The 22,916-nt window shown below is 30.6% G+C and overlaps 4 protein-coding genes across 5 annotated transcripts in view; 2 read left to right on the top strand and 2 right to left on the bottom strand.

Annotated features, from left to right (window-relative positions):
• LOC128397019 (nephrin-like) overlaps nt 1-12,002 on the bottom strand; it is a 55,891-nt gene extending 43,889 nt beyond the window's left edge. For both annotated transcript variants that reach the window (XM_053357684.1, XM_053357685.1), the window contains exon 1: nt 11,459-12,002. In XM_053357684.1, coding sequence (XP_053213659.1) covers nt 11,459-11,573 — 115 coding nt within the window. In that variant the 5' untranslated portion in view covers nt 11,574-12,002. The remainder of the gene's footprint in view (nt 1-11,458) is intronic.
• A 698-nt stretch (nt 12,003-12,700) lies between these two features.
• LOC128397061 (frataxin, mitochondrial-like) lies at nt 12,701-13,484 on the top strand. The gene is made up of 3 exons (XM_053357728.1): nt 12,701-12,961; nt 13,043-13,137; nt 13,207-13,484. Exons 1-3 carry the CDS (start codon nt 12,743-12,745, stop codon nt 13,352-13,354), a joined length of 462 nt encoding a protein of 153 aa, XP_053213703.1. The 5' UTR covers nt 12,701-12,742; the 3' UTR covers nt 13,355-13,484.
• Nucleotides 13,333-14,959, bottom strand: LOC128397057 (phenylalanine--tRNA ligase, mitochondrial-like). Its single transcript, XM_053357724.1, is given in 3 exon segments — nt 13,333-14,151; nt 14,154-14,184; nt 14,261-14,959. Coding segments are annotated over 3 exon segments (1,293 nt in total). The 5' UTR covers nt 14,831-14,959; the 3' UTR covers nt 13,333-13,459.
• A 491-nt stretch (nt 14,960-15,450) lies between these two features.
• On the top strand, nt 15,451-20,097 carry LOC128397051 (regulator of nonsense transcripts 2-like). The gene is given in 5 exon segments (XM_053357717.1): nt 15,451-16,805; nt 16,870-17,532; nt 17,596-17,629; nt 17,632-17,708; nt 17,794-20,097. Coding segments are annotated over 5 exon segments (3,642 nt in total). The 5' UTR covers nt 15,451-15,746; the 3' UTR covers nt 19,603-20,097.
• The last annotated feature ends 2,819 nt before the right edge of the window (nt 20,098-22,916 follow it).

Below are 22,916 nucleotides of genomic sequence, written 5' to 3'. Positions count from 1 at the left end.
TTCAAGTTTCTTCGGAATCCCAAGAAGCAACATGAAAAAAAGACAATCTGACAAGTGAATAGACTGAAAAAAAAGAATGTATCAGTTTTCAGAATTTCGTCTGAAAAAGTGTTCGACTGACAGATGACAAGAAAGATGCATCTTTTTCCATGTAGATACTGATATAAGTTTTGATATGATCTTTAAATGAAAATTGGAATTGCTCAGTAGATGATGATCACCCTGATGATGATGATCGTTTCTCATGAAGTAAAGTGATGAAAAAAATCATTTTTCCTTTTGCTACTTCAATTGACTATTCCTTCTCATACAAGAGTCTCTTGATTCAAGATTTTTCATAAGATAAAATCAACAGAAGAAAGGGAAAAAAATAAGATGATGAAGTAAGAAAAGAAAAGTTTTCTGATGGAATTCATGATAAACTGACTGTTCATTTTATATTATTCATAAAACTCGCCTCAGCTTTTGACTCATAGACGGAAAGATCAGCTGGGACAAACTTTTAAACAGTAATCCTAATCAATACCATTATCTTCATCATCTCATCGATACTTACTCTACATTCATGATATTATGATCAATAAATTGGGTTCAATAATTTTTGGTTTTATATTATGAAAAAAAACTGTCAAAGTGATTCTGTAGTTCAGATGATCACTTTGACTATGAAACTGAATTATCCGATCTGATGAATGATTTCAATGATATCGTTAGGGAGGAGGAAAAAGTTTCATTATTAATTTTTTTTCTTTCATTGGACTTTTCCAATCCACCTCTACCCACTTTTGATAAAATTGATTGATAAGTTTTGATGTTATTACATTTTCTACCTTGAAGTTTGCTCACTGTATCAAATTGCCGATTAAAAGCAATCCATGATAACGAATTGAACTTTGCTGCATTGAACTTTCATCGAAATGAAAATTTCTTGACAAACATTTATCATGATAATGAGTACGATATGTTATCTCAACGTTGATTAAGTTTAGGATTGATTTTTAGGATGTTGATTCTTAATAATCAATTGTTTTTCTTATTTTTGCTGAACGTACAATTCATCGGGGGTGGAGAAAAGTTCCAGATCTGGAAATGTTCAGGCTTTTCTCACCTTAGGGAATCCTTATGTTATTCTCTGATCAACTTTCCATTGACATGAGGTATGTTTTCAAATATCACTACTATCAGATTCATGAGCTTTAAATCACCTAAGGGGATTTCGATGATATTTATATGAACTGCAATCTAAATTATCGTTGAAAGTATATCATTGATTCATCATATCAAATGGTGATAAAATCAAGTGTGATGATTATGATAAGAAGGGAGGGTATTCGTCTGAAACTATGAATTCTAATCAGCATTTTCGTCTGAAATATTATCAAGTAGCTTGTTATGAGCATTTTGTTAGAACACATAACTCTCTTTACACCCTAAAAAAAGACAAAAAACTCAGATAGTGAAAAACTCGAGGGCGTGATCAGAATGAAGAAATTATTTTGATATATTCGACTTAGAACTTATCTCTTTTTTCAGAACAAGCTATTCCCACCTTTAATCTAACTTTCTCTATTCTCTATCCTTCTCTTTTTCCTCTATCTTCCCTTTCACATTTACCTTATCATCTTTGGAGATCATCATGTTCAAATTTCCCAAATATTTAAGATGAAAAATTTTCTTCAGATAACTTTTTTCTTCTCACAATTTTCATCTTCTCGCCTCAGCATTTTGACAGATTGATTATACTCTTAATTCCCGAACAACGGGCTCTCTCACTTCATGAATTTTCCTTCTTCTCATGAAGATGAAAGATAAGAGTGAAAACTATTTTTACTATTTATCTGAGTTCATTTTAACTACTTCGCCATTGATTAATGATGATAACATGATTGAACTTGAGATATATGAAAAAGTTAAACCTCGATAGTGATTTTGTAGATTACGAGTAAACATCAAGGGGAAGGGAAGTTGAAACTTACTCAAATTTATCACGATTCTGAATAAATCATCATGTTCATTGGAATCATGTTGCTATGTTACTCCAGCTGATTATGAGAATAGACTGAGAAAAAAAGTTCTAACATATTTGGTAAATAATAGGAGAGAAAGTGATCAAATACTCATTAGAACTCGAGATTTTTTCTCATCCCTTATCATCTCGTGGTCTAATTAAATCTCAATATATTGCTCGTAACCTTTTCTTGTCAGGACAAAAAGGTCAATTTGATGACCAAATAAAGACACACACTGGAGTCGAACAGCTCTGAACAGTATTCATATGACCAGAAAACGAAAGTGATTCTTAACCAAGATAGAAACTAATTGCTAATTGATCTTATCTATGAAATGAATTGTTCAACAGATTCTCAATCAATATAAATTATTGGAAATATTTATCAAGCTTTGAGACAAAAACTTTAGATAAAAGTTTGAACCTATGGTTATACTCTTGGTGTTCATTGAGTAACTTGAAGAGAGAAAATTTTAAGTTGAAAATGTTGTTCAAATTCATGTAACATGAATTTTATTTTAACTGATTCAGTTTATGCTGTTAGCATTTGAAATATTATGTGTTGGTTTATGTACCATTAGTACAATATGTAATATTATAAAGATGCATGATAAACGGAAACAGAATTGATGAACAGGAAGAAATGTCAAATTTATTTGAGATTCTAATACATTTATGAATGCTATCTTAAGAGATTCAAATGAGATGTCAGGGTGGAAACAAAAATTAAGTTTAACATGTCACTTGAACCTTACATTCATCTCTGGGTGTATCTGCAACATTAATGATTGACTTTTCCAGTAACTGAAACCTTTACATTCAATTGTATCATCATGTTCACTACCATGAATTTTGCAAAAAGGAAATTGATGAAATGAAATTTTTAGAATAGATACTTTTTGCTTATTTGAATTCGATAAAAAAATAAGAGAGACAAAAAGTTCTGTAGGATTTGATTCTTTTTCCTTATCATGGTCTTAACCTGATTAGACCCGGTTGACCGGTAGTTAAGGTCAGTATTGATGATTCAGTATTATAATATTGGCTCAAGATTAACATGGTATATGGAGGGAAATGATTGGAGAGGAGGATCAAGTGGATGGTGAAGTTTTGAGAGACCTTTGGATGATTCTGTTGGTTGAAGGGTCAGGAAGTGGTCGAGATATTGGTCCAACTTTAGATGATAGTGGAAGAGATGAAAATGATAAATTCATTCTGAGGGAATCCATGATTACCACCATGATCATCGTGAAAGTTAATTAACTTGAAATACACAATAAAGAAATGATTTGATTCTCTTTTTTTTCCTATCTTATGTCTTCATTTCCTTTCTTGTTTTCTCATCAACTTGTCATGTAATTATTTCTCAATATTCTATCTCAAAATAACTATTCTGTCAAAAAAGCTATGGAATATTCTTGAAAAATATTTTACAGGGAAAATTAACAGAATTATGAAAAGTTTTCCTTCCAAAGAAAACTCATTAGCATATTCTCAAGGTTTATTATAAGTACATGATTGTGATTAGAGTGATAAAAAAGTGCTTACATTTTCTGTCAGAATAATTATAGCCTACGATACATAAAGTCACATAAACTTTATTCACATGAATGCTCATGGATCATGAAATGTTTCATGATGAGTTCTGTTTGTAAACAAACCTCATTTATGAATTGGAATAGTAAAATATAATCAATTCAGTGACTGAGCTTGAAGAGCCAAAGTTTATCATCTGATCATATGCATTCAGCGCATTGAAATATTTTCCTTGATTTCGGTGAGTGAAACTGAAAGAAAGTTCTTAGCATTCTGAGTGCATGGTAATAAAAAAAAGATATATAAATGGTAAACATTTGATAGAGTTATTTAATTCAACTTGGTCAGTTTTAGGTCCATCATGATAACCAATGAAATATTTTTTCTACCTTCCAAATAATCATGAAATTCAGGGAATTCTCGGAATTTCTATTTTTTCCCTGGAATCAGATAAACAGCAATTGAATATTTCATAGTAACATTAATAGGTCAGGAGCATCATGATAAATATTACTCATTTCCCAGCTCATGTGATAATATCCCTGATATTTAAGATTCTCAGATAATAATATCATGATCAGAAGGAAAATTTCATTTCCTTTTTCCTATTATCATTATGATTGGTGTTTCCTTATGAATCAGATGATTTTATCATGAGGAAAAAGATATAAGTTGATGAAGATGTTATCATATTAGCCATTTTCGATAACCATTGAAACTAATCAATTGTCATCTTTTGTTTGAATAAATTATCATCAATTAATCAGTTGATCGTAACCCCAAGATATCAAAAAAAAGTAATCACAATTAATTAACAAACCAACAAGAAACATGTAATACAATCAACAATAGACAATATCAAATAATCACTGAGATAAAATCGTAAGTGATTAGTGACAATCAATCAACTTTAACCTTGAATCAGAAATGAAAATCACAATAACAATCATCTGATTAGAAAATGAATAACAATCATTACTAAAAACCTGATCAGTTAATTTCCGGAATTAGTTGAATTTTGTGAGACGAAATGATCAAGTGTATGAATAAGATGATGAACAAATCAATTGATATCTTAATTGCTCGATTCTATTGATAAGATTCTTCCTGAAATTCAGATTAAACAGATTCTCATCTTTATTTTACTTCCATGACAGATCAAAGTATTGGAAGCAAAAAAAAGGAAAGGAAACTGACCAATGTCCATGATCGAAAGTTTGATAAATCCTTGAATTAGCTGGAACTGTATTCTGATGGGTAAGAACTCAGACAAAGATTCCAATGTAATGTATTCAGGAGAAATTCTTTCACCTAACAACCAATAATCATCAAAGTTATTCCATGTAACATGATTATTGTTATTATTGTGCTGGTCATCTGTAAAACTGACCAAAGGTAATCAGGATAAATACACAAATAGATTATGTTTGCAAATGCCTTGAGCGATGGTCGTTCAGTTGGTCATTTATTAAACTTGAGGATCTACCATGTAAATAGTAGATTCTCAGTGATGAGATAAAATTGTGAATTTTCAAATTCATGAATAACTAAAAACATATGTATGATTCTGGATAAACTCCCAGCAAACGATTATCATCGTGTTGTTGTTAATACAAATGTAAAAAAGATGACAAACTATTTTTTATGTAAAATAACCGGTGAAAGTGTGAAAAACATCTGAATTTTCACCATGAAAAGTTTTCATGATAATCACATCGATGATGAAAATGGTTGTAAATTCAAATTTCCATCTAAAACGATATCAAGAATAATGATACTTAGAGAATTGAAACATTCTACTCAGATTATCATGCTGAAAATGTTCCAATATTATCAACATATGGAAACTATTGATTCGGTTAATGAGATAGGATAATGAGATAACATGATAACTTTTCATATGAGTTGGAACTTTTTTTTATCGTCAAATTAAAGCTCATTTAGCATTTATGCTACCAAGATATTCACATAGATCTTTATGGTAATGAGATTTTAATTGTTAAAATAAAACTCTATTCAGTTTTTCATCTTTAGAAATGTTTATCTCAATGAGTTATGATCGATAAAACTTTGAGAATTTAAATTTTGTGTAAACTTTTAAACTTATTACCGAATCTAATCAATATCAAGAGATGAGAGAAAGTTCTGACTTATATTGATCATGAATAGAGAACAAAAGTTTTGTTGAGATGAATTGAGTTTCTGTGTATTTAGAACTCATAACAATACAAGGGAGTTTCATTTTCTCGAATCGATCATGAAAATTTCTCTACAATTGAAATTATCTACAATATAAAATTACAATTTCGATTCAAATGCAAGAGAAATGAGTTGGAAAATCATGTTATGAATAGTGAATGATGTTCAGTAGATAATTAAAATTCAATGAAAAATGTTAACAGCATGAGATGCTAATATTATGCAATTTTTTTCCAACTTTTCATTCAAAGTGAATCATTAAGTAGCCTGAACTTAAGATTCAAAGGTTATCTGGATAAGGAATAAAACTAGATTATCATGGTAATGGTAATTTCACAAGTTCATGGGAAAAGATAAAATATGAAAAGACAATAATCTTCAAATACGAATTAGCATAAAATTCAGATTTGTTCAAAGATGAAACTCATTGAATTAAACACGAACAAACATTCAGATTAAGATAATTAAGTCGAATTGTTAATTTCTAGGTGTGGTGAAAACAACGAGTTCCTCAACTGAACTGATTATCATGATAATCAGAATGAAGATAAATAGGTTTAAAATGAATTTCTGATTCTAAGATATCTTTGCGAGGAAAAGTTTACTACATCATTCATTTTTAGGTTGAGTGAAAAAAAGAAAAGTTGAGACTGAATTACATGGTAGCTGATGAATAGTCTTATTTATCATAGTGAATTTCATGATGGATGTTATTCCTTCAGCATTATGAGTATTTTCAGAAGTTAATTTTTCAATGTTGTAAATTACTAACACGCAAAGTGATAATATCATCATGCTTTAACTATCATAGCAAATTCTGTCAGAATCATCATCATGTTCATTTATGAAAATAAAGCTCAATGTAAACAGAAAGGGAAAAGATAACTGTTTTATTCTGTATTTTTCCAACATAACAATCAGAACATTAACCAATCATGTTTCTATTAGCAACATAACGAATTAAAATGTACAAAAGCTTTTGTCGATTCTTATTCTATTAGAATATCATTGAACATTCTTGGAACATGGAGAATGAAATAAACTCCTGGATACATCAAGAATGGAATTCAGTGAAAAGTCAAACCATTTTCCACTTTCATTCGTTTCGAGTTAGATCAACTTGAAGGTCACATTTCGCTTACACTAATAGGAAAAGCTCTATTATCAATATATTAATGGAATCAAGTGGTTCGGGTGTTCTGGGCTCATTTTCATGTTTCTGTCATTGATTCTTGTTATTCAAACCAAGAAAAGAGTATTAATAATAACCAGTGGAAATGTGATCTTAAGAAACATGGTATTGGTTTTGAATAACGATGTTTTTACCATATACACTGGAAATCATAAGAATATCAGTTTCATGGGAAACTCATGAAAATATGAAAATAATTCTAACCACATTGTATTGAGATGATTTCCAGGATCAGATGAGTGATTATCAACATGATACCATGAATTTTAATCGTGAATTAGTTGAATAAATTGTTGACTTTATCAATGAGCTCTCATATCTCGATCATTTTATCAAACTTATTAAACTGATAATAACTGTTTTCACGTTCTGACAGATTATCCTTGAACTTTTTCATGGCACATATCAAATTTTTCTCATTTATTTTCTTCTTTACATCAAATAATCAATATTGGTTACTGACGATTCAATGAAGGATAGATTTTCACCTAATACCATGATATCGATATGATGAGTCTCAAGTTGGATAATCTTATCTGATAAGTTTGATTTAGTGCATCAAATATATTCAGATTGATGGTAATCATCCCATGAGAAGAAAAAAAAATCATCACATCATGTCAACAGCGATTCAATATCAATATTTAGTTCTAATCTTCGTATTAACAATTTGATAAAAGAAATGAACTTGAATTTAAATGAACTCTTGGTGAATGAGAATTGATTCAGGGTTATTCGAATTAAACTTCGACATGATGTTAGATAATTGAACCATAACATGAGAAGCAGTTGAAATTCAGAATAGTAATGAACTTTGAGGGAAAAAAAAGAATTTGTTTAAATTAAAGTAACTTAATACAAATGAATTCCCATTGAGATGAACTAATAAGGGGAAAACTAAGATTACAACTCATGGAATCTAATCAACTTACAATTGAGATAATCATGATTACTTTTGATTAAACAAAAAGGTTGCCCAATCTGCTGGTATGTTGATTCAGATCAACATCAACATGTTAATAGCACCAATTTTTTTCTCCCTTTCACTTTAGTTACAATGAAATTTTACTCATCCTATTATCGTGATTATTATCATTGTTATTATCAGTTCAAGATCAGAATACTAATGTAATGATTGTAATGATTATCATGAAGATGAAATTTGAAATCTAATGGGTTCTCATGTAGTTTTGTTGATATTTTTTCATTCAATTCTGTGAGTTGACAATGAAATTTTGTTGTTACCTTGTCTTCAAAATTAAAATTAGACAAAATAAATTGTTATCGTCACGAAAACTGTTCAAAATTGAGCTAAAGTTTCAAGTAATATCATGACGATGAGTTTACCATAAATTTTAATATATACAACAATCTGATTGTTAAGAGGCAATGTAAAAATGTTATTATTATTTTCAAGAAAGAATCTCAAGATTAGAATTTAATTTCATGATAAAAACGAAGAAAAAGTTTCATTAGAAGTGCTCGATTCTGATTTGGGATGAAAAAATGGCTTCAAACCTTATGAATAAGGTGAATTCATTTCTCAGGGTGAAAAGACTTGATTGAGTTCAATACTTGATTGGAAATATTGATTAGATGTATTTCCAAATTCATCATGAAAATTGTGTACTGAGTAATTTTGCTGGAATAATAATTTTGTATTATCATGAAAAATTTCTCGTTCAATTTTGGCAGTAAGATGGATTTTTATTAGAGCCTTGAGAATAGTGGTTTAAGAATATCTCTTAACAATAATAGATTAAGTTGAAGGTTCTTCAATAATATCATTAGATTCATGATGATACTCAGAAGATTAAGTTAAAAGTTCTGTGTTTGTTTGGATAAAAATATTCTCATGAAATGAAAACGATGTAAAAATTTGTTGCTAAATGAATTTTCAGTTCGGGTCAAGAAGTCGAGTTTAAATGTATTAAGTTCAACTACGATAATAATAATAAGTTAGAATCATAATTATATGTGATTTGGGTGTGATACAAATGACGTTGGTATCCAGGGGATGATGAGGATGATAAAAAATAATAATCATGTTAATAATGATAATGTCTTACTCTTTTCTTTTTATTTTCATCCAAATGGGATGATGATGATAAACGAATGATGAAATGAACGAGGTGGTGGATGATGAAGGATTCATTGTTGTCTGAGTCTCAATTGTAAAGGGAATTGAAAGAGATGAAAACAACGAGATAATGTTGATATTCATTGAATGTGACAACATTGTGAAAACAAAAGATTAACAAAGTAACGTTCATCTTATTCAGGAGAAATTCATTTTATCTCCCCTGTTGGAAAAAAACGAATCTCTTTTCTCACCATTACCTCTTATCTTCCGGTCGTAGCTTCCGTTTCAAATTGTATACTCATAACCAGAATAATCTTTATACGAAATTTAAAACATTTACCACCAAGATGATAATCTTACTGACAGTTTCATGATATCATGTTGATATTGATCAATTATATTAGCATTTTGTTGCGTTCATTATTGTGATATTAAGATGATAGGAAGTTCATAATTGAGGAGATAATATTTTCCTGAATCAGATTTTATCTTTAACTTTCTCTCCTTCTCTTGTGTCCAGATTCACATGATATCAAGAATCTGAATCACTCAGTAAATTCAGAGTTTCTATTGATTTGGAACTTTCTATTTTTTTCTTCCTCACTTAACCTTCAACTTTTCGTTATTTTTAACTAATACAATGTACGAGAATCTAATGATGATGATGATGAAAAGAGGACGAAGAGGGTGGGGCAGGTAGGAGGATGCTGAGCAAGGTAAATCCATGTGTAGCTGGTATTGTTTGTCTCTTAAAGATCAAGTCAATTGGACTTAAGGAAAAAAGTCTCATGATAATAATGTTTAACTCTGAGTTTCCGAATTCTGAGTTTTCATGAATCCTTCAGACTCAACAGTTTTCAGATTATTATTATCATTTCTGCTGCTCTCAACAAATTGAAATAATACATAAAGAAGAAAGTTCCATTGATCTGAATCCGATCATGATTTAGAAAAATACTTTAACCAATATTAGAACTTTTTTTCATTCTCTCTCTCTCTCTCTCTCTCTCTTTCGTTTTTTCAATGTTCGTGATAAACTCAGGATATTCTTTGTTACTTTCCTCAGGAATCAGATTGAAACTCAATTGAGTTGCAACAATTGAGTTTCTGTAGCTTCTTAAAGGTTGACCAATTCAATTCAATCGAAATCAATTGACCTGCAATTAGAGTCAATTCTTACTTTCTTATTATCATGATTATTATCATGAAAATGATAAGACCTTTAAACATTATGATACTTGAGGTAAATAAAAGTTATAACTTATTAAGAAAATATTATTATTGATTTATTAATATTTATCAAGAGACATTACTCAGACCTGATTTTAGTTCTTAATTGTAATTATTTTAGGGAATTAAACATGAATTATATTCCGATCATTAGTCTAAATCGTTTCTTTGAATCGATAGTTAAAGTTTCAAATTATGAAATTCGATATTTATTTTCACCCATTCACTGAATGTGATGATAAGAAGACTCTTGAGTTAATAGTCAATAAGATTAAGTATCTGTCTATGAAGTTTAATCTTGATTCATATTCATGATTTGATTGGTGATAATTTTCATTGATTCAGATAAACATTATCAAGAATTATTAGTTATTAATAGTCACTTTATTTTAATTGAGTCAATCAATTCCCTGTTAATGTTTTATTACCAAGAGAATCATTTTATACATTTTCATCATGATGATAACCATGATGATTATTATTAATATTTTCTTCATGGGGAATTTTTTGGAGGATAAAGTTTCTGAATTTTTGCTATGAAAAATTGTGATGAAATTTTTCACTCTGATATTTATTCTGTTACTGAAGAAGATGAGAAAGAGAAGTTCTGATGATGAACGGAAAAAATAAATATTCGATCAAGAGAAAAATAGAAAATATCTTATTGTATCTTCTCTACTTGTTCCATGTTACATGAAAACCAATCTTCTTCTCGAAGGGAATGAAAAATAAGAAGATGAAATGATTATACGAATAGAGAACAAAATGATACAGGAAACAGAATCGAATAAGAACTTTCTCTCGAACTTTAATTTTCTGTTTCATGTTCAATTCTATTCTACAGTACAAGATAAACACGATGAGAACGATGAACATGAAGAACACGAAGAAAAGGTTGAAAATAGAATCGAACTCTCGAAAGGTTCAAATGTCCATCTAATGAATTTAAATCAACATTGACCATCGAAATGCTCTGAGTAATCATTAGCACCATTCGTGAAACAATTGGTTTCAATTTATCGAATTTGTTGTTTAGAACTTTTTTCAAACTAATTTCCTTGGGCAATTAACCTACTTTAATTGTTGGTGATTCAATCGACGAGATAATTTCTCGGTCTCAAGAGGCTAATCAATATTAGGCATCAATTATAATGATAATCAACATTTAATGACAATTGTAATCAGTTGATTGTAAAAGTGATTAACTTACCATCCACTTTCAATGTGTATCCACAATTAATGTTGACAATTAACATGATCAAGAGTCTAATTAGACTCGAGTTGCTTGTTGACTGTGTGGTGATTAAATTTGATTGTGAAGCCATGAATCCTTATTGATTGTAATAAAATTGATTAATTAATTATATTAATTGACTTAAATGACAATTAAAAAATATTGGAAACACAAAGTTGATCACTTTAAATCCAAATCAATTGTCATTGTTATTATAATCCAATTATGAGATATGATCAGAACACAATTAAAAAGACACGCAATTAACTTTTACACACAAATAAACACAATTAACTAATTGACACTTAAATTATTAATTTGTTTGTCCGCAGTTGATGTTGATTAAGTTCAATGATCCTAATTGATTAACTGTCATGTAACAATTGAACATAAATCTAATTCATCGGTAAGAATTTACCTTAACAGTTAACATAATTGTTGATAATCATCAAAATTTGCCAATTGTTGATGTTGATTGTTGAGCCAACAAAATTGAACGAAACATTGGACCATTTGCTTTCCAAGCTCGAACTGTAACTGAACTTTTTTTCTAGAACAAATTCCAAGTTCGATATTTTTTACTTCGAGCATGAGCAATTTACTAAATGTTATAATGATGAGACTTAATCATAACTTTATTATTGTTTGTCTCTGTTAATTGTTACAATTAGATGTTCTCATTTTCTTCAACAAATTAATTTCTTTCTCTATTCCATGGCAAAAGACCTTCGACAATTAATCTAATGGATTTTCGGAATCACTATGTTATTAAATTGAATTTGATCAATAAAGTTAATCGTTTTTTTGTTTCACTTAAATCATCAATTTTTAATTGTTATCGAGTTAATTTTCTAATTGGACTTTTAATTGAATCTTTAAGTGAATAGTTTATTAATATCTTTTTTTTTCAGAAATTAATTGCTCCCTTTAGGATAAGATTCAGATACTTTTTTAATGTTCCGAGTAATTAAAGGTTATCGTTAATTGTTATTATCTAATTGTCAAGTTAATAGTTTTCAATTGTTACATTATTACAAAATTAAACTGATTGATTATTGGCCTAATTATTAGCAACTTGCTAATTACAATCTTCCGTTCAGTCTTATTGATTAAATGATGAAATTGATTGTACATTTCGATAGCATTTTAATCAGCAAATTAATTAACCGAATTAACGATAAACAGCGACATCTGTCGAGCTTAAGTTCTAACTCGATCATCTGTTAAATGTTTTGATCTTTTTTTTTGATTTTCATCAAAATGTCTTTAAGTTTAATTGTCTCTCGATCAATTAATTGTCGCTCTTTTTTATTACCTGTAAATAGATCATTATCTTTATCATGCTGTCCACCTGAGAATCTCATGGACGCTAATAAATATGAGAAACTAAGTGAAGAAACTTTGGAATCGTTGTGTCAACAATTTGAAGAGATCATTGAATCACAATCTAAATTGGATGATAGTGATGTCGAGCTTAGTGTAAGTAATTTTAGACTTTAATTGTTATTGCGAATTTAAGATTCTCTAATTGTGATCTTCCCCTTGATAATGAATCTTCAGAATGGTGTCTTGACTGTTCAATTGTCTGGTAACGGTACTTATGTGATCAATAAACAAACACCGAATAGGCAGATTTGGTTGTCTTCACCTTTCAGGTGAGTTAATCAATTACCTTGACTGTTAATCGAAATTAACAATTTAATTTGTCATCTTCACTATTTCAGTGGTCCTAAAAGGTATGATTGGGTCCCTAGCTCGTGGATTTACAAAAGAGACAAGACGTCGATTCAGCATCTATTAAATCAAGAGATATCTCGATATGTTGGTACAAATGTTAATTTCGACTTGGATTGGTTATCAAAATTTGAATAGAATTTTATAAAAGTTATTACATTACAATTACAATTACAATTACATTGTTTAGCTTAATTTATGTAAAATCTAATCTCTTGTTGATTGGGCGAAGTCGATTACAATTCATCTGATTTCTACACCAAATTTATCTACAACTTCTTGTTCAATCTTTTTGTGCACTGAAAGAGCTGATTCTCTGCTAATTGATCGGTCAAATCCTCTGTAGACTATTTTAAAGCATTGTGATCTTCGACCCTGTTGATTAACATAATCATCGGTTAAATCGACAATTTCAATCAAATCTTCTCCCAGTGATCGACATAAGTCGTAAAAATCATTAGACGACCAATTCACATTCTCTGGTATCCAAAATGAAATGTCAAATGTTCGTGAAGGAAATTTAGAAATTGGTTTAAACTCGTAAGAATCGGTTGGCTTGAGATCTCGAAATTGAATCAAATACGCTGGATCAAGTGACCAGAATAATCTAACGTCCGGAATATTATATCGAACCATAGCCATTCGTTCAATTCCAAATCCTAGTGCCCATCCTATTCTATCATTGACTCCGTTGTTGGTCAGAATTTTCTCTTCAACGATTCCCGAGCCAACGACTTCTAACCATTTACCATTGTACAATATCTCGAATTCCCAACTTGGATGAGTGAACGGAAAATATGCTGGAACCCACCTTGACTCGAATTCACCATTTAATAAGAATTTAACATAACTCTCAATCTTCTCTTTCAATTTGACTTCGACTATTGCAGTAGCTTCTGAGCTATAATTTTCTTGACTTGTATCATTCCTTGTACCTTTTCGCTTTTGTAAATTGTAGATAATTTCAACTAAAAGAGAAAGGAAAATATTGTTATTCTTGATTCAATTTACAGAGAGAGAGAGAAAAGAAATCAAAATACTAACATCTTCAGCTGTGAATGTATCAAATGCTTCACATTGATGGAAAACAGGGTAATGATTACGATCAATTTCATCTCGTCGATAAACATCACCGATACAAATGAATTTGGTCTTTCCACTGGCAAGACAATGATTCTGATGAGCTGAGGTGTGAGTTCTTAGAAGGAAATCTTTACTCAAATAGTAGCTGTCCTTCTTTGATCGAGAAACATGATCCTTTGGGATTAGTAAGGCATCGAAATTATCATTTGGAGTAACGATTGGATTATCAAAATGAAAATTATGATAACCATTGAAAAAATGTTTCGTCGCCTCGGAGACCAAATTGATTGGCTGTTTACCTGTGGTAACCAGATCTCGCTGTAAAAGTTTAACGATATAAGGTGTTAAACTGGTCCATTCATCTTTCTGAAAATCTTGACCGTAAACCCGAAATTGATTATCATTAATTTCAAAATAAGAATCCGATCGAGATGCAAAGTAACGTGAAGAACCAGAGGAAAACAAAGATAACACCGAGAATTTGGATTTACCAATTGATCGATTAACAGAGAATCCAAAAGTGATCAACATACTGATTGAAGATAAATAGAACCATTACCATTAAAACTCAATGATAAAAAGAATAAAACTCGATAATTAAACAACCGAAACCAATTAGAATTGAAATTAATAACGTTGATGGAAAGGTAAACAAAAACATGGAAAATTTGTTCATAAACAGTTGATTTTTCATAAAAAGCGCTTTTTGGAAAAGCGCGAATTTCAAAGGGTAACGATTGAAATTCTAATTTTGTTCTTAACAGTTCGAGAAAAATATATTATATTATTCAAATCGGTTCCATTCCGATTGGTTCGTATCAATTTCCGTGGATATTTAATACAATTAATTAATCAGAGATCGGTTTAATTCTGGTAAAAGTTTTCGGGATTTTCTTTTGAAAGATTTTAGTCAAGTTACTCTGATCTTCTTTATTGTTTATATTTGTATTCAAATGTGAGTAAATTAGATTTACCTTGTAATATATTGATCAGAAAATTGCTAATTACAATTGGTGTTCTTTATTTACTGAGTCGACAATTAATCAAACAATTTAAATGTTTACAAATTTAGAACAACGAAAGTGTTGCCATCTATTGGCTTTTCTACGCTTCACATGATCAGCTTATTTTCTTAATTTTTTTTCATTTCTCTTTGGTTTTAATTGTAACAATTAGTAAACTGTAGATTAATTTGCTTTATTTCTATTTGCTATTTTTGTACTTATTGTTTTGTCGTTTATAACTGGCATCATTATAAAGAAGTGTTAATCTGTAATTGCTATTGTCTGACTGGTCATTTAAAAAGCTTTCTTTTCATTTGATGTTTCATCTGGTTTGAGTTTTTCTGTTCATCTTTGTGATTGCCTTCATGATTGATTGATTGTTTTTTTTGTTTATAAAAGTTAATCATTATTACTGTGATTGGTTTGAATTTAAATTTGGAATCATGGTTACTAATATTGAAGATTCTGTGGTACCGGAAGAACAACCTGATGATTCGGTGGAAAAGGAATCTCTAATCGAATATATTAAAGAGTGTGAAGAGAAATTCCGAGTAAAATCTGAATTGAGAAGTTCAAATGAATGTTCAGATTATACTGATACAGAAGAAATCCTTCAGGGATTAGATTGTGGTGTAAAGAAAAACTGTTCATTTGTTAAAAAGCTACGAAATATGACCGAAGGTCAAAAGGAAAGTCTAATTAAAGACATGTTATCATTAAACTTATCCAAATACATTTCTGAAGTTGCTGGAGCTCTGGTTGAAGCCAAATTGAAAATGTCCGACATCCCGATGGCCATTAAAATATGTTCACTTCTCCACCAACGATATCCCGATTTCTCCTCTCAACTTCTCGACTCTTGGAACAAAAGTTTACCCAAGAAACCAAGTGACTTGGCCAATCTAAATCTCTCCAAGATGAGAATCGACATTCGCTTCTTTGCCGAACTAATCACTTCGGGTATATTCACCCTTAAAGAAGGTCTTCCCATCCTTGGTAATCTATTGACCCTTTTGGTCACTAGTGACAAAGACAATCACAACAATATCAACATCATATTAACATTTTGCCGTCACTGTGGTGATGATTATGCTGGACTAACACCCAGAAAGATGAGGCTATTGTCCGATAAATATGATTTACCTTTGATCAAAAGTGACTTTTTACCGTGTGACCGTCAAAGGGGACTGAGGAATCTTCTTAAAGATTATTACAAGACTTTGGCTGTTCACATTGTTCGTGATCATAAATCGCTTCAATCGCTGGAGAGACAAAATCGACGGACCTTGATATCTAAAGGTGAATTAAGTGATAAACGTAAAGAGAAATTTGAACAAGCTCAAATTGCTTTTCAAAAACTATTATCAGCCAGTCAACAATTAGCTGATATTCTGGATGAAGATTTACCCGAATTACCTCCAGACTCTCCTGATTCACTTGATGACATGGACGAGAGTATCATCAATTTAGACACTACAAACAGATTTAAAACTAGTCAAGAGGTAACAAATCAATTCGTATATTTGTTTTACATTACATTAATCATTTTATTTAATCATTTTACAGTTAGATCCTAGTGCTATATGGGAAGATGAGGACACACGAAGCTTTTATGAGGATATTCCTGACCTCAAATCGTTGGTTCCGTCAATTTTATACAAAGATAGTGCAAAGGACGGGATAAAGGACAGGAAAGATGCTCCTGTTCAGGATAAAGTCGCCAAAGATGATGAAGGGAGAGTTGAAGATTCATCAAATCCTGTTGTTGGTCTAATGGAAACTGTTCTAGAAGAAAATGAAGAAGAAAATTTAATTATGGATTCGGAAGATGAAACTGTATCTAATTTCAACGAAGAGGAAGTAAACGGAGGCTTAACCGATGAAGATTCCAGTAAAGATACTGGTCAAAGTGAGAAAGATGAGAAGCAAAGTGAAGAGATAAAATTAACCCAACCAACTCCAGCCAATAAAGTTGTTCTAGAGGCTTTTCTCACATCCCTTCTCAGCTGTGTAAATCGAGACATGATTGACAAAGCAGCTCTTAATTTCTGCACAAACCTGAATACTAAATATACTAGAAAAAAGTTGATCCGAGCTCTTTTCACTGTTCCTAGAACTCGTCTCGATCTATTACCGTTCTATTCTCGTCTTATCGCTACTTTATCTCCTGTAATGCCTCATGTAGCGACTGATTTAGTTCAACTTCTCAAGCAAGATTTCAAATTCCATGTAGGTCATTTCCATATTGAACATTGATTTAGATGTTGATTGTTAATCTATTTTCTTTTCTAGATACGGAAAAAGGATCAAATTAACATCGAGAGTAAAGTAAAAATGTCCGATTCATTGGAGAATTGGTTAAGTTTAAAATGTTTCCAAAATCAGAAGCTCTAATCTGCTTGAGAGTAAGATTAATTTATCAATTCGTTTCAAGAATTATAATCTGTCTTATTTTTTTATATTCACTAATCAACTTGTTTTGATTTTCAGCTTCTTTTGAATGATTTTGTTCACCATCATATCGAAATGGCTTGTAACCTGTTGGAAACCTGTGGTCGATATTTATTCCGATCTCTTGACTCTCATCACCGATGTAAATTACTCTTGGAGCAAATGATGAGGAAGAAAAGTTTACTACCATATGATTCTCGTTACATAACAACGATAGAGAATGCATATTACTTTGCCAATCCTCCTGAAACCCAAACGATTTCTCGTTACGAAAGGCCCCCGATGCATGAATATATTCGTAAATTGTTATATAAGGATCTGTGTCGAACAAGTATGGACAAAGTATTGATTTTAATTCGTAAATTAGATTGGGATAACCCCGAGGTTGCCAGTTATGTGATCAAATGTTTCATCTCCGTTTGGAATGTCCGGTTCTATAATATCCGGTGTGTTGCTAATCTTCTCGCTGCTCTCGTACCTTATCAAGATTGGGTGATACCTCAAGTGATTGATGGAGTGTTGGAAGACATTCGTCTTATGATGGAAATTAACCACCCAAAGTATAACCAAAGAAGAATCTCCATAATGAGATTTGTTGGTGAAATGTACAATTACCGATTGATCGAGTCTGCTGTTGTCTTCAAAATTCTTTATACTTTGGTCACTTATGGTGTTTACTACAATACTCCTGAAGTTTTCTCCGATATTGATCCACCAGACAATTTATCTCGAATCAGATTAATCTGTCAAGTATTGGAAACTTGCGGACAATATTTCAACTCTGGCAGCTCGAAGAAGAAACTTGATTGTTTCATAATTGTTTTCCAAAAATACTATTGGCTTAAAAAATCTCAAGAATTTTACAGTGATGAGTATCCTTTTCCAGTTAATGTCGAAATACTTTTCAAAGATACTATTCATGCTCTTCGTCCTAAGTTCAAGTGCGCCGAAACCTTGGAAGATGCAAACAATGAAGTGGAGAAAATCTTCAACGAACTGAGACCCAAACTATGTGAACTGTTTCCCTCATTGGAAGCTGATTCAAAACCGACTGAATACTTGAGTGGAGAAGAGGATGATAAAAGATTGAATTCAATAGTGGAAGTTGATGAAGATCTAGATTCAGAATGTAATCTCCCTGATATGGATGAAAGTGATGACGATAACAATTCTGATAATGAGCCTGATCGAGGCTCCGGTGATCAAGGAATTAAAAATCGAAGCAGCAATTTAACTGGTACAGATGAAGGTAGTGATACGGAAGGAGAAAGAGAAAGGTCAGTGATGGATGAACGATCAATGCCACCAAAACTTGTTGAATGTGAAGAAGACGATTTGTTCCGAAAGGAGTTTGATCGAATAATGTCTGAATCATTAATTTCGCGAGGACAAGAAGCAGTCAGAGGAACATTAAACGACATTGTAATCCCGATGAATAAACTTGTCGCTGCCAAGAAATCCGTTGCCTTTTCAGGTCTTGGAACAATCGTTTCATCAAAGATGGACGACGAGGGAACATCTGATAAATTTGGAAATCCTGAAACAGGAACATTAAATCTAATGGTTATGACTCGAGCCAAAGGAAACAAACCACTTTTAAAACCAGTTCAAGTTCCTATTGACTCTGATTTAGCTTTGAGCTTGAAACAAAAAGAGGAAGCGGAAAGAGCAGAGAAACAACAAGTGAAAAAGTTGACACTTCATATTACCGAGAGACGAGAAATGGAGGAGACAATGACAGACAAAAGTAACCCCATGCTCGTAATCAATTTCAATCGGGACTCTAGAAGGAAATATCAACACCCCAAAGGTGCACCCGATATCGATCTCATTTTTGGTAACAAATGAGTCGACGGAAAACTGAAAGAATTAGTTGATTCTGATAAATTTCCTTAAGAAAATGAAGCAACAAAATTTATCGGCGATCACTAATTCATTGGTAATTTTACTCGATAAACTGATAATGATCCTGGTGAATAAGTTAATTCATTATCAACTAAACGCTGAATCTGGATGGAAAAATGAAACAACCAAATTTAATAAACTCAATTATCAGCCAAACTCTCGGGCCATCAATCAACTTGGTTGTAATCACCGTCGGTGTAATTGCAAACAATTAGAATGGATAATTTTTCTTAGCAAATCTTGGCTTCGTAAATCATAACCAATTTAACAAACAATTGGTCAAATGGTTAACAATTTGCGGAAGCAAAAAATTAACAGCAAAAGAATCATTGAAACAAAAATTCATTTATTTGTTCAATAATGATAACAGACCTAAATAAATTATCTCTTTTAGATTTAATTTAAAACCAATAATAAACATAACAATTAACGCTATCATGTGGTGACAGTTTCGTCCACGTTGTATACGAATGATGGATAAATTTTAATTCTGATTTAATTAAGTCTACGAGGCTATGATAACTCAAGATACTCTCCCAAAAGCCGAAGGTCACTTTTGATCACAATTAACTTTAATCATAATTATCACGATATTGTGTTTATCTTTGGATTTTAATTATATTACCATCTTAAAGTAACAATTTAACTTGATTGATAAAACTAACTGTAACCTTACATGCAAGTGTCGGCATGTGACTGCATTATTTTTATAATTAAATTAATTGCTGATGGTTTATTGTAAGTGTTGTTAATTAATAGTATCTTAATTATATTAATCATATTTGGATGTCACAAGAACGAGGTGAATGGATATGATCACGTTTCTCACAACAAATTGATTACTCGTAGCAACTTTAAATGTCGATATCGTACTAATAATTAATTGCTAATCAGTGATTAAAAAATAAACAAAAATTAAACTAATTAATCAATTTACTGGTTCGGAATACTTGTTTTGTAGGAGGATAGAGTTACTCTTCAATTGAATTTAATTAACGAAAAGGAAGTCAAAGTAATTAATATTTTTGACAATTCACCTCAAGGTGATCTCACAATTAAGTTGATTCAGTTATTCAAGGAGCCCTTTTCTTTAATTGGATTAGTTTGTTAATTACAATTTGGTAATCAATTTGTATACAAATCACAAACCAATCTCAACTAACCTTGTGAGGTTAAGCTTGATCAATTTAATTAATCAACCATAATCCTTAATTTTCAACAATGAAGTTTAATTGATTAACACTTGAAAGTTATGACAAGTTGATTGTCACAATTTAATACTAATTAATCAATGAATCCTTGTTATTCAAGGGAGGAATCTACAGTTATAAGTCTAGATTAAATTTTAAATTGATGCTATTTTTGATTCTACTCGTTAATTGTAACGAATGGTAATTAACAATTTCCATCACCTGATGTTGCGTTAATTTTTTACAATCAACACTTTGGTTATTTTTCAAGTTAATTGTTGATTAATTAACAAGCAATAATCTCACATGGTTGAAGGAGAAAAACATAAAAATGTAAATAAATTCAATCCAATCAAGGTTGATTAAATCACTAAGGTAAACCTAACAGTCCTAATTGTAACAATTAACCACAAGATCAGACCATGTTGAACAAAATAAGCCATAAAACAATAACAAAAACAAGTTAATAGTTTAATCATCACCCTAATCAACATGAAAACAAGTTGATTGTTACTAATTGTAAATATTTTTCTGTTCTAGAGAATCTGAAATGACCATGAAATAATTATGACCTAAGAAAACACTTTGGACAATTAACTAAACAACGATAATTCATTATGATCAGTATACATTTGATGACGATTATTACGTGAGAATGCCCTTGATTATTTACTAATAATCGTTTAATTATGATAATTACAATTTGATAATAGTGATAATTAGCAAAAAATAATCAATAGAAATAGTTACAGGGAATCAAAATGATAATGATAATATTATCGAGAAGTTGATTATAGTTATTATCAATCATTACCATCAATCTAATTGTTAATATTCCGATCTGTTGGTGATAACAATTATTTATTAACAATTAGCAATTATTAATATAATCAATCATCAAAAACACTGATCATACGAGTTGTTTGTTTATTAGTTGATTAAAATTGTTTTTGATCAACACACCAACTCATGATTATCGTACGATTAACTTGTCGCAATTAGATTGAGAGTCTATTGATTTGGTATCAATAAAAACAAAAGCTCACAATCAAATCTTTATTTACAATCAATCATTATTATTATCAAATAACATTAATATATTAATCATGATTCCGGAATTAGATTAACTCTCTACTCGTTTAAATGAAGATTGGTAACTTATCATCATCATCATCATCATCATCATTATCGTATTAATTATCAATCAATACAATTATTGAAAAAGTTTTGAATTTTCCGATAACCGTCTCAAGGTTTATCATCATTTTGGAATCAGTAGCAATTAAAAAAAATCTCTCAATCAAATCAAATCAAAGTACATATAAATCTATAAGAAAATCAAGTTTCGAATCAAACATTTACTATCGAAAAAAGTTCTGAAAAGTTTTTCTCCTCTTTTTTTTATATTCGAGAGAAAGTGGATTTGTATAAGTTAACGATTTCGTCTCTGGATTTTATTACCATTCTGATGAAAAGGGTTTGCTCTGAATTTGAAATATCCTGAAGGGAGAGAAAAAGAAAGTCTGATATTTTGCCGATCATCATCATCATCATCTTAATTCTAAATGATAGTTACATGTATTAGGGAAAAGTTTTTAAAGAAAAATATTTTTCTTCTTCTTGATTTCAGGTTTTAAAAGGTAATTTGGCATCTTGACCATCGATTACCGCCTTCAAATGAGGTGTGTCCAGGTGGAGTGTCTAAGGTATCAATCAGGTACAACTGCAATTTCTTGAAGCATTTCATCATCTCCATTTGCATAGTAACATTAAGGTAACAAATTCAATGTTACCTGCGAGTAAGTCAAGTCCAGTCATGTCTTAAGTTGCAAACTGATTGCAATTATTAATAATATTGCATCGGCGGGAAAAGGATTCAACAAACTTGAGCTGTTAATCTTAACAAATTAATCTGCTTTCATGTTGATGTTTATTAATCCTGATCAGTATTTCAATTCACCGTAAATTAAATGAACCATTAACTGGATGTTATTGATTTAAGTTGAAATTTAATTAAAAACAAGATAATAATAATAAATGATAAAAGTTTGATAATAAATTGGTTTC

This window comes from Panonychus citri, unplaced genomic scaffold (assembly GCF_014898815.1).
Source record: "Panonychus citri isolate SS breed McGregor unplaced genomic scaffold, ASM1489881v1 Contig00028, whole genome shotgun sequence".
Classification (NCBI taxonomy): Eukaryota; Metazoa; Arthropoda; class Arachnida; order Trombidiformes; family Tetranychidae; genus Panonychus; species Panonychus citri.
The sequence above is the reverse complement of the archived record's forward strand: the minus strand, read 5'-3'. Positions and strand labels throughout refer to the sequence as shown.

What these genes read in the sequence shown, in the direction of transcription:
- LOC128397061 (XM_053357728.1), top strand. Translation starts at nt 12,743, where the DNA reads ATGTCTTTAAGTTTAATTGTCTCTCGATCAATTAATTGTCGCTCTTTT. An exon ending in ATAGTGATGTCGAGCTTAGT is followed by an intron (nt 12,962 to 13,042) that starts GTAAGTAATTTT and finishes ATGAATCTTCAG; the next exon opens with AATGGTGTCTTGACTGTTCA. An exon ending in TGGTTGTCTTCACCTTTCAG is followed by an intron (nt 13,138 to 13,206) that starts GTGAGTTAATCA and finishes TCACTATTTCAG; the next exon opens with TGGTCCTAAAAGGTATGATT.